This window comes from Danio rerio, chromosome 4 (genome assembly GCF_049306965.1).
Source record: "Danio rerio strain Tuebingen ecotype United States chromosome 4, GRCz12tu, whole genome shotgun sequence".
Lineage (NCBI taxonomy): Eukaryota > Metazoa > Chordata > Actinopteri > Cypriniformes > Danionidae > Danio > Danio rerio.
The window spans coordinates 20,403,260-20,416,169 of record NC_133179.1 but is presented as its reverse complement, the minus strand read 5'-3'; the positions used below and the strand labels follow the sequence as shown (position 1 = coordinate 20,416,169).

Below are 12,910 nucleotides of genomic sequence, written 5' to 3'. Positions count from 1 at the left end.
AATCCCCACACAGTCAAAATGTAATTGCTATATTTGGGGGGACATTTGGTATACTAATCATTATTGGGTATGTACTGTATTCGAAAAACAAGGTATACACACAGACACAGTTTACTGCTTGCATCAGATCAGTATTTGAGTGACTTTACTCCTGTGTGTCAGGTGTGGACAGCCCAGTGAAGAAGCCATACTAAATTTAGAGAGTTGAAACACAGTACGACTGACCCCTGAGTGACCCCACAACCCCTCAATGTCCTCCAGCGACACAAGAGCTATCACTTGACGTCTTTAGCTTTGAAAGATTATGGCTTATGATAGATTTGAACCTTACACTAATGTCCAGAACGCTACTGGGTAGTTTCACAGTGCTTCAGCCACAGTTCATAACAGTGAGCTATTTATTGATTTATACTAAATACATGTTTAATAGAAATATATACGCTTAATATGTATGCTAAATAGCGTATTATTGAGTATATAAAGAGTTTAGATGCAAAAGAGGCGTCTGAAATGAGCACTTTTCTCAGGCTTCTGTTATGTACTTTTAGTAAGTTTACTTTTATGGTAAAGATTTTTTTTCATTGCCTTTAAATGAAAAAAAAAAACTAACATAAACATAGGAGGCTGAAAAAATAAAATATTCTATAAGAGAAATTCAGGTGGCACTTATTTTTGCATCAGTACTATTTCATTATGTCAAAGATTATTGGCACTCTTGATAAATATGAAAATCAATCAGTTTTGTTTAATCTTTTTGTGTTTTTTTTTTTTATTCAAACTTTGACAAAAATTTTGGCTTTTGTTGAAATGAAACAATTTAAAATAGGTTAATGAGCATAAAATTACAGTGTCAAGTCCCCTGAACTGTAACCTATAAAAAAGGAGAAAAGAGCACCAACATGAACCAGAGAATCTTAGATTTAGAGAGATTTTTCCCCACTGAATGAAGGGTGCCAATAATTTTGACCAGCAAGCATTTAAGAAAAACATTTACTGGGATATTTGACAAAGAAAATTTAAATTAGATAAAAATCATTGGGGTTAGTCAGATTTGAAATCTCACCTGCTATGATTCTGCTGAAAAACATAGTAAAGTACTTAACAGAATCGCATGGAATAGCATAGTTTTTTGCAATCTCTCAGTATCCCCACACACAATAAATCTTATTTGTTTACCATGGCCAGGGTTGCCGGGCCTAATAATATTTCTAAGCCCAATGACAACTCAAAACCCACACAAAAGGGTTGAAATGTAGCCCATGTCCCCCCCTAGTGCAATCAGAATCAGATGCTGGATTCCTTCAAATGGAAAGGTTTTGCATCTTTAACACTCATACTGTACTTGCAGATAAAGTATATACTTCAAAATTATTTAAACACATCAAACAACCCTTCTAAGTACCTTTCTTAGACTTTTTCTCAGGGTTTTACTCACTTGCTGTGGTTTTTGGGTTGCCAGGTATACATTCCAGGATCAATGTCCATTTAGAAACCATTCATTCTTTCATTTTCTTTTCGGCTTAGTCTTTTTATTAATCTGGGATCTGGGCGGAATGAACCGCCAACTTATCCAGCATATATATTACGCAGCAGATGCCCTTCCAACTGCAACCCATCACTGGGAAACACCATAAACTCTCATTCATTTACACACATACGCTACGAAAAATTTAGCTCACCCAATTTACCTGTAGCGCATGTCTTTGGACTGTGGTGGAAACTCCACACAGAAGTGCCAACTGACCCAGCTAAGGCTCAAACCAGCAACCTTTTTGCTGTGAGGTGATCATGCTAACCACTGCGCCACCACATTGCTCGGAAACTATTCAATTTTCATTTTTGTATTGGCAAGAAATACATATTCTGACGGCTGAAAGTAACCCAAACCCAACAAACCACCTTCCCTCGCCAAAAACACATCCCACAACTTATATTAGTTTGCATATTTTTTTCTATTGCATTTTCAAGAGAGACCAATAATGCAGGAAAACTATAATCCTGGCAACACTGCTCACCGCCAGATATTAACCACACTGAAAAAAATTGACCTTAAATTCACAGTAAATTACTGGCTAATAATTGTATTATTTTCACAGTAAAATACTGTATGTAAATTCACATTAAATTACTGTGAGGTAGTTAACAGTAATTTACTGGGATTTTGTGCCATTAAATTACTGTGAGATTACAGCCACATAGTTTAACTTCACTGTGGATAGTAATTTCCATTACTGTGATTTCACAGTCCTATCTTGTAGAATTAACTATATTTTACGGTAAAGCAGGTTTTCCTGGGCTAGTCATTCTGACATTTACCCTGCCTTTGAAATCATTTTGGGTGTTTAATAGTGTTCGTTTTTGGCTAAGCACAAAGTTATATTCATTAAAAATTATTACATATTTCCATGTTAACCTTATAAAATTAAATAATAATGATTTTCTTTCAAGTTATTTTTAAGATGTAGCTAAATTGTTTTTGGGGCTGCAATGGCATTCGGTTATTTCTAAATATCAAAAAATAGCATAAAAATGTTAGCATAAAAGTTCATTTGTCTATGTTGAATGAAATAAAAATAGTTTGAAATCTTATAACTAACATGCAAAAGATATAGCCCTTTTTACAGTAATTTGCTGTAATCATGCTAATTTGATTAATTTCACAATAGAATTATAAATAAAACAAATTACTGTGGACTTTTACAGTTAAATTCTGCAAAGTGATACTAATGTAAATTACTGTGGAAAATGACAGTAGCATGTTGTAAAAAACTAGATTTTTTTACTGTGCACATTGGCTGTGATTTTGAAACTAATTATTAAATGGTCAAAAATGCCTTGTGTATGTGTCTGTGAGCTGGCTGAAGTGTGATCTCCTGTGTGTCTCTGTGTGTGTGTGTGTTTGACAGGCATATGAGTTCTATGTGTGTTTGTCTTCTAGAGCGGCTGCGGTCATCATACCGTATGACTCACGAGTCCCGCTGTCTCTCTTTATCTACTTTTATTCACTTCTCATTACTCGCTCTACCTTCTGCTTTCAGCCTGATTTTCTGGCTCCGACAGTGTTGCTTTACCCAGAACCCCCTGCTCAGTGCCAGGAAATGACAATGTTTCTAATAAACGGGGTGGGTGAAAATTAACTTGGCAGTATTTGATGGCTGTACAACTTACAGTATCACTGGAGTCATGATGGAAACAGTGCCTAATTATATGACAGCATTTTATAAGGATTTCATATTTCATGTGTCGATAGTACAGGCAATTTTATTAGCAATATTTAAAAATTAGATTTAACCCACCCTGTATATTTTAAGATAAAAAAATAATACAAATAAAGAATATTAAAAAATGAAAGAAATTATTATTATTATTATTATTAGTAGTAGTAGTAGTAGTAGTAGTAGTAGTAGTAGTAGTAATAGTAGTAAAATTTACCAAACAAAACGTTTAAAATGTTGTATAGTAAAAGAAATCTTGTCAAAAATTACAAAATTATTACATGTAAATAAACAAGTGAATAATATCATAAAATACTTCAAACTAAATTCTACAATGTCTTCTCAATGTAGTACAGATTACTGAAAAAAAATCTTAAATAACACAGCCATTAAATAATAATTTGTTATATTATGGTGTTATAAGCTGTCATTATTTCTAGACTTGTGAGATATTTTGTAGTATTCTGTGTAGTTACAACTCTATATTTATTAATAGTTGATTATGCAATGATGTGACTGATTATTTGTGTATGTGTGGGTATGTGTGTGGTTGGAGGCTCTAGGCTGTGTGAATGTGTGTGCCTGCCTTATTAAGACATGAATCTGTTCTTTCTGCCTCAACACTGTGTGTCATCTGTCATGACAATCTCTGGATGGACATAGACATGCTCACAGCATTTGTGTGTGTGTGTGTGTGTATGTGTCACACAAATGCCTCTGGCTCTGCTCATAGTTCTTGGACTGTTTTTTCTGTTGTCTGTTTGCCCTGATTCATTTAAGCCAAAGAAAGTTTGCCTTCTTCCCTTTCCACTTTTTCTGCATGTGACTGATATTTTATTATTTAGATTAGTTTAGATTCATTCATTCTTCATTCGTTTTCTTTTTAGCTTAGTCCCTTTATTAATCTGGGGTCGCCACAATGGAATGAAATGCCATCTTATCCAGCATATGTTTTATGCAGCGAATGCCCTTCCTGCTGCAACCCAGTGCTGGAAAACACCCATTCACTCTTAAGCCTCATTTACACTACGAGCTACTTGCTGCAGCATAGCGACTGTTTATTTCAGCTTGAGAGTGAGTGACTTCCAGCGACACCCATCTATGCAAGCAACAGTGACCGTTGGTGACCAGGTGGGCGTGTAAAGTCACGCGACAAAGTTGAATATAAATAAAGAGCGACTTTATTGAGCGACAGCCAATAGGAGCATTAGTGGAGCTCACGTGATTCTCTCTCAGCTCACTCAGAGGCCAGTTGTATTGTCTGTGCTGTAGACTTGCGTTTGCAGCAGGTCGCCAACCAGAGCGACAAGCAGGTACAAAGTTGCTGCTAGTGGGAATGAGGCTTTATTCACACACATACACCACGGTCAATTTAGCTTAATATCACTTATACTGCTTGACTTTGGACTGTGGAGGAAACCGGAGCACCCTGAGGGAACCCACGCCAACACGGGGAGAACATGCAAACTCCAGAAATGCCAATTGATGCAGCCTGGGCTCAAACTAGCGACCTTCTTGCTGTGAGGCACAGTGCTAATCACTGAGTCACCGTGTCGTCCTAAAATATTTAAATAATAATATCTTCAAATATTTATTCATATATTCTACGTGTGTGTGATTAATTCTTAAATTTTTAACCACACACATTTACTGCTTGGCGAGTGTTCATTTTAGACCCAAAGGACAGAACAGTTTACAGGGATACAGTAGCTTGTGGCAATTTCAGTTTGAGCTGAGATTTTGATTTGGATCTTGAAGGACGTGAGTTGAGTTTTTCACACTGAGCTACAGATCTCGTTGGACTGTATGTGTGACTGATAATCAATATGTGTGTGTTGATGACTGACAGTCAAAGAGACAAACAACAGGAAGGGGAGTGAAAAGACTTCTGATCTGACTGAAAGCACACACACACATAATAATAATAATAATAATAATAATAATAATAATAATAATACGTTTTTGTTTGTAATGCGCTTTTCTCCAGCTCATCGCATATACATATACACTGAGTTTGTGAGGACATAGGGGTAATGTATTTTATACTGTAAAAAACTATTATAATATGGCCTTACCCTAATCCTAAATTCAACTCTCAAAGAAGCCTGTTTCTAATTCTGAATGTCAAAAGACCCCCTTAAATATGATTTTTAACTATTTGGAATTTTGAGGACAGAAAAACTTTGGTGGTGTCACAATCACCAGCGATCTAATCCTTGCAGATTGCTGGTAAACATGCTGATCGCTATAGAACTACAAATTTATCTTTATTTGGACTACATATCCAGTCATGCATCGCTCACACGCACCTGTTCCAGTTTCCATTGATTACACTAACACACAGCTGAAGCTTTTAAGAACTGATTACATGGACTTTAAAAGCAGCACACACACACACACACACCAGTGCTGAGTCTTGTTTAACTGTACTGTGACATTTTGTCTTCCAGTGATTTGACCCTTTGCCTTGTTCTATTGTTTTGATTCATTGCTGCCTGTCCCGACCATTTGCCTGTTTTTTGACCACGACTTTGGATTGCTCTGCTTGTATCTGTTTTTGTGTCTGTGTGTGTGTCTGTGTGTGTGTGTGTGTGCGTGTGTGTGTGTGTGTGCATGTGTGTGTGTGTGTGCGTGCGTGGTTGTGTGTGTGTGTGTGTGTGTATGTGTGTGTGTGTGTGTGTGCGCGCGTGTGTGCAGCAAAGGTATCCTGTCGTTGGATGATTACAGGCTTTCACATTTCCACACTGAACCTGTGGTTAACATTCACACCGCCACACCACTACTATACTGTGTGAGTTGAACTGTTTCCTGAGCTGCTGTCAGAAAGTCTGAACCAAGAGTATTGTCTGATTATTATCTGAACCAAGTAATTTGTCTGGCCAAAAATGGCACTGCACAGAAGGTGCATGATGTGTAATATAACTTTTTGAAGGACAAGATTTTGGACCAGTGAGCGACATCTTACTGTGGAGAGGAAAGTTAATACAAAGTCTGATAAAAAATCCAAGAGATACACTTTAGGCTACCAACTGGTTTTGTGTATCCCCTTTTTACATACTTATTTCCAACCAGTGAATGGGTACAACATGAAGGGTTGTTAAAAATGGAGGAAAATAAAATGGCTGCTGATTGACCCTCTTAAACATGATGGATGGGGTCTGAAGTGCATTTTACTGATGGAGAAAACTGTATTGATCACACACAGAGTGGGCGGAGTCTTGATGAAAGAGGAAGTGAATGGCAGTCTTAGTAATAAAGATGCCCCAAGGGATTGAGCACACTAAGAGAGTCTTATATCAAGCTGTCAAGGCTACAATAATTCTAATAATAATTCAGTATTATCACGAAACATAAATAAGCAGAAAAGATCGTAAGAAAGAAGTGAGATTTGAACTGGTATTTATAACCAGTCCGGTGTTACACTCACCCTCCTAAATATCACTTCCATACGGGTCACGACACCACTGTAACCCCTTTGGATCTACGCATCCCACTTAGAGTGGCATGTGAACCTGTGTTTCAAGCACTGAAAGCAGGTACACCTACAAGGATCCTAAGGTTTATCCACACAGTTCCTACCATCTTTTGTTACACTCACCACCTTAAATATAACTCACATCCGGGTCACGGCACCAATGTAACCCTTTTGGATCTACGCATCCTGCTCAGAGTGGCATGTAAACCTGCGTTTCAAGCACTGGAAGCAGGTACACCTACAATGATCCTTAAGTTTATCCACACAGTTCCTACCATCTTTTGTTACACTCACCACCTTGAATATTACACACATCCGGGTCACGGCACCAATGTAACCCCTTTTGTACCACTCTGCCCACTCTGTTTAGATGTTAATTTGTTTTTCCAGCACTGAAAGAAGATTCACTTACAAGAATGACAATAATGGTTATCTAAACAGTTTCTTTATAACTGTTCCTTTCTTACACTCATCTCGGAGTGGGACACAATCTTATATTTCTGTCATATGAAGTGGGCAAGCCAACTACAAAACTAAAGACTACAGCCTCGCATCATCCTCTTGGGGCCCTAAGAGTGAGGCTTACTTGCATAGCTCTTACTAGCTGGCATCTGTTACATTATCATCACTCTCACTTACAGCAGACAGTGTCCATTTATGACATTCTCTGGGAAAAATACAGCCCAGTGTTCCACTAATTCCATTAGAACTGCATTAGCTAATAGTTCACTTTGTTGTTTCCTCTACCACAGCTGCTCCTTCAAGTGGTTTTTCTCTTTGAGTTTAACGTAATATGATGGCACCTGCATTTTTGAGAGCTGGAATATTGATTTACAGCTGAATTGGGATTAATTTGAATGTTTGCTCTCTGAAAACATGCCAAGGGGTCTTGATCTTTTTTTAGCGCTCGAGCCTTTCTTGTCAGTCTAAAACAGCTTATATTTGAGCTCTAAAGGACAGATTGGGAATGACCTACGGTATTATGTAATTATGTAATTATCAATTTGCACTGCAGTAGGTTAATAATAAGAGAGGAGAAATGATAAATCTGTTCTGAAGACAAAACACTTCAGATCACCCAAGATGTAGAAAAACAGTCGTTGCATTGCCTTCGATTTGATCCCATCCTTAGCAACAGGTGGATGAACTTCAGTTTTAAAGTTCCAGTCCGAGTCAGAAAGAACAAAATTGTCTTTTGTTTACATAATTTTACTGCAGATTTTGCTGAACTTAAACTAAAAATGGATGTTGTGCTGACTATATTGGATCCCACAGTAATGACACACCAAACAAGAGTGAATAACAATTTTTATTAAGTGTACACTATTGCTTTTTCTGTTATTACGTTGATATGTACTCAGTATTTATAAGTGTTTAGCCTAAATAACAGCAGTGTCCATCTATGAATGATGTAGTCTGTCAAATATACATGCATATAGGCACATAACTGTCCTTCCTTTCCGACTTTGATTTTGTTAATGTGCAAAACTGTCAGCCAATCACACTAGTGTGCATTTACTTTTGCATTTACAATTTACTACAACCAATCAAACAGTGTGTTCAGATTTCCTATTGCTTATTAATCATGATGTTTATTATTGTAAAAGTCTTGATAACATGCATAGCTCAGAGAAGAGTCTCATATATGTATCTTCAGATGGGGATTATTGTATGCGTTTCTGTGTTTATTTCCACAGCCACTATCATCCTAAATGAGCTGAACTGGACGGCGGCTCTGGATGACGTCTTCAGGAAGAACAAAGAGGACGATCCATCGCTTCACTGGCAGGTGTTCGGCAGTGCAACAGGCCTGGCACGATATTTCCCAGGTAAAGTACTGGAAAACAAAGGCTGTTCTAAATAATGCGTTTACAGTTGGCAAAATAATTTCACTGTTGATTGTGGTATGTGTGATTAGCCATCGACTAATGAGAGAAAATGAACACAATGAACGGAGACAGAAAACAAAAAACAGGAAGTCAAATGCACTAACATAGCCAAAGTCTTGCATATGCAGGAGTGAAAACTGTTAAACTTTTTTGTTAATATTAATTACTCAATCAAAATGTAAATGAATTATGAAATGCATTTAAATACTTACTATCAAAAACTGCTACTGTTCTAATGCTTTTGAAGACATGTTTCATGATACTATACTTATATTAAAGAAATGATTGTTACATAAGTATTTTACCTACTTTAATTACTCACTGTCCACTTTATTAGGTACACCTTACTAGTACCGGGAAGCCCCTATTGCCCTCAGAACTACCTTAATCTTAAAATATAATGTAATATTTATTGTTAAATACTATGTATGAAATAAGTGTGAGTTTATTATAACTATTACATTTTAACTTGTGATTGTTCACTCTTTACATCGGGGGTGCTCAACCCTGTTGCTGGAGATTGACCTTCCTGCAGATTTCAGTTGCAACCCATATCAAACACACCTGCCTGTGATTATCAAGTGCTGTTCAGTTGCTAATTAATTGGTTCAGGTGTGTTTGATCAGGGTTGAAACTGAACTCTGTAGCAAGGTAGATCTCCAGGAACAAGGTTGAGCATTGCATTAATGTTTTATCACCTCTTTTTAAAAAAACAATTAGAAGATATTAATCATAATAAACAACACAATATCCCATACTATCCCTTCTGCCCTATAGCTTCCCCTTGGGTCGACTCTAAAAACAAGATTGACCTGTATGATGTACGCCGCAGGCCCTGGTGAGCAGATATGTGCTGTTTTAATTTATGTCAATCTATAAAAGACATGCCAAGTGCTGCTTTTTTATCTTTACAGCTGGTTTTGATTGTTTTCCTCTGTGTTTGTAGGTATATTCAGGGTGCAGCTTCGCCTAAGGACATGCTGATCTTGGTGGACGCGTGAGTGAAGTCTTTATTATTCACTGTAATAATTCATACACAAAGCCACTGAACCCAGTCCTGCACTTTGAGCATTAGGCTGATCAGCAGAATGACAGATTCCTCACCATCCACTTAAAGAGCTCGTGTTCATTCAGCGTTACACTCATTTATCAGCATTAGAAGGAGAGAGAGAGGGAGAGATGGTAGAGAGACACATGCTGATTAAAGACTGACACCGAGAGTAATAAACATGGAAAATCAATTCTTACTTAGGCAGGTTATAAATAACAGAGTTGTTTTATTAAATGAAGTGGTTTATGAATAATAAACAGTATTTTTTTTACCAAGTATTTATTTATTTTGTTCTCTATAGAGCATTTCTTTCTTTCTTTCTTTCTTTCTTTCTTTCTTTCGGCTAACTGTAGGCTCTATATGTACAGTATAAGAATTTTTTTCTGCTCTCTCTAGGCCTGTCACGTAAAGAATTTTTGTTGTGGTATATATTGTCGTAGCAATTGTTGAGATAAGCAATATTATTGAGATCAATTATGCCACTGATTATATAATTATAATACAACAGCATAGTGATGTCAAGAGCCATAAACACTTTCAAGGGACAAAGACTTTTGATTATTAAGGTTAATTGGATTCTGTAATTTGATGTTAAAAAGGTACAAGTTAAAGGTGAAAAGTTTGATGTTGAAAAATTCCTATTGTGTTTACACTATTAAATGTCCACCCTAACCTTGACACCAGTTTAATTGTAGAATGTAAGATAGAATGTAAATATAATTTTAAAATGGCTTTAACAATATTTGTGAATTTGTAAATATTTATTGTAACACGGTCAATAATCAAGAATCGCACAATAAGTCTATATATTGTATATTGTGAGAGGCCTAGCTCTCACTGCAATTTATAATCTACAAAACAAGACTATTTATTTATTTATTGTATTTTTATTCATATGCCTAAGCTTTTTTTTTAGCTATTGTTTAAAATAAAATCTGTATTCCTTCATTCATTTATTATTATTTTTCACCTCTTTAAGCTATGCGTAAAGTGTTTGCCTTTTTTTTTTGTTTATCTACTTTTTAGTGACTCTCTATGCTATCTATATATAAAGTATTAGTTGCAGTAGTCCAGGATTTGTTTTGTTTAATTAGCAATTTAAGGTGTCATTCATTCATTCATTCATTCATTCATTCATTTTCTTGTCGGCTTAGTCCCTTTATTAATCCGGGGTCGCCACAGCGGAATGAACCGCCAACTTATCCAGCAAGTTTTGCCCTTCCAGCTGCAACCCATCTCCGGGAAACATCCACACACACATTCACACACATACACTACGGACAATTTAGCCTACCCAATTCACCCGGAGGAAACCCACGCGAAGGCAGGGAGAACATGCAAACTCCACACAGAAACACCAACTGAGCCGAGGTTCGAACCAGCAACCCAGCGACCTTCTTGCTGTGAGGCGACAGCGCAACCTACTGCGCCACTGCTTCGCCCAGGTGTCATTCATACATTCTATTAACTTTAGGCCATCTATGTCTATGTTTTATCACCTTTATATTATTGTCCTTTTAAATTGGAGGTAGGCTGTAAGAGGCAGCATTGTTTTATTAAATGAAGTGGTTTACAAACATTAAACAGCAGACATTTTCAGGAATTTCAGCAATATTTTTCATATAAATTATGAAGTGCAATGATATCACGCTTTAAAGTTCATTCATACAAATTTGGTAACAAATATGACCCAGAAATCTGCAAAATTCATTAAAAGCAATATCAGTGAGTCATTATGTGTTAGTTTATCCTACGTAAGGGTGTATTTTGGTTGCTGGTGTAATTAGGCTTGTTGTGTGTGAAAATAAGGCTGTGAAGAGTGTATGGCTCAGCTGTAATGTTGATGGTGATGTGCCGTCTGGGCGTTGAGCCCATTAGTGAGGATCAGCTTCAGCCAATCAATGTAGTTTAGCTTAATGACTAAACCCTGGAGCCCACACACCTCCCATTGGAATCATAGTGATTATTAACCCATAAAAGCCTGCATGTCAGATCTGAAGCCGTTATAAGCCTAAATACGGTTTTATCTCTTCTATACGTGTTAGTCGGGTTCTCTTTTGATTTCGTTGTAGTCATCTTGAATTTTGTCTGTCAGGGGTCGGGTAAAACTTAATGAACTAATTGTGTTTTTAGCTCTATTCAGCTTTATTTTTGAGGGAAAAAATTGTGCCTGCACTCTCTGTAATGGATGATTCAATATTTTATCCATTCATTCATTCATTCACTCACTCACTTTGAATTACATATTTTTATAGACTGGCTATGGTCTCTATTAAATAATGTATTTATTGATCATCTTTCTAGGCTTATATACTGTATAATTTATAAAATAATTTTTTTTTTTTTACATCATTTGTTTATTTATTTACATTGTTTTCTTTGACTCTCTAGATCAGGGGTGTCAAATTCGCAACCCTGCACAGTTTAGTTCTAACCCTGCTTCAATACACTTACAGTACCTGGAGGTTTAAAACAAGCCTGAAGGACTCAATTAGTTTGATGAGGTGTGTTCAATTAGGGTTAAAGCTAAACTGTGTAGAGCTGTGGCTCCCCAGGAACTGAGTTTGACACCTGTGCCCTAGATTGTGCATATAATTGTTAGTTTGTTCGTTAGTTAGTTCGTTCGTTCATTTGTTTGAGTGATCGCTCGATCGTTAGCCTAAAGGACTCAATTAGTTTGATCAGGTGTGTTAAATTAGGGTTAAAGCTAAACTGTGTTGAGTTGTGGCCCCCCTGGAACTGAGTTTGACACCTGTGTTCTAGGTTGTTCATATAATTTGTTCGTTCATTCGTTCGTTCGTTTGCTCGTTCGTTTATTCATTTACTCACTCACTGGGCTATTATACAATCTAAAAAATTAGGTGTCTTTATGTTAAATACATATGTTTGTCCATTCGTTTCTTCTGTTTTGTTGGATCTCTGTAGGGAATGATTTATCGATTATTTATTTATTTATTTGTTTGTTTGTTTGTTTGTTTGTTTGTTTGTTTGTTTGTTTAATTATTTATTTTGTCAACTCTAAGGGCTATATCTACTGTCAAGTATATATTATAGGATTGATCGATTGATTGATTGATTGATTGATTGATTGATTGATTGATTGATTGATTGATTGATTGATTGATTCATTGATTGATTCATTCATTGATTCATTCATTCATTCATTCATTCATTCATTCATTTTTTCCTTCATCTTGCTAGCCCTCTTAACATAGCCAATCTTATCTATATTTACCGTATAAGGCATCTCTCGAATTATTTATTCATTTCAAGTAAGATG

General features: G+C 36.4%; 1 protein-coding gene across 14 annotated transcripts in view; it reads left to right on the top strand.

The window, feature by feature from the left end:
* The window catches only part of cacna2d1a (calcium channel, voltage-dependent, alpha 2/delta subunit 1a), a 137,151-nt gene that overhangs the window by 79,409 nt on the left and 44,832 nt on the right, over positions 1 to 12,910 (top strand). For all 14 annotated transcript variants that reach the window (XR_012401604.1, XR_012401608.1, XR_012401606.1 and 11 more), the window contains 3 exons: positions 8,388 to 8,519; positions 9,357 to 9,417; positions 9,526 to 9,576. Coding sequence is in view for 9 of the 14 variants with exons in the window: in XM_073946290.1 (XP_073802391.1) it covers positions 8,388 to 8,519; positions 9,357 to 9,417; positions 9,526 to 9,576 (244 nt within the window). In the remaining 5 variants the exon portion in view is untranslated. The remainder of the gene's footprint in view (positions 1 to 8,387; positions 8,520 to 9,356; positions 9,418 to 9,525; positions 9,577 to 12,910) is intronic.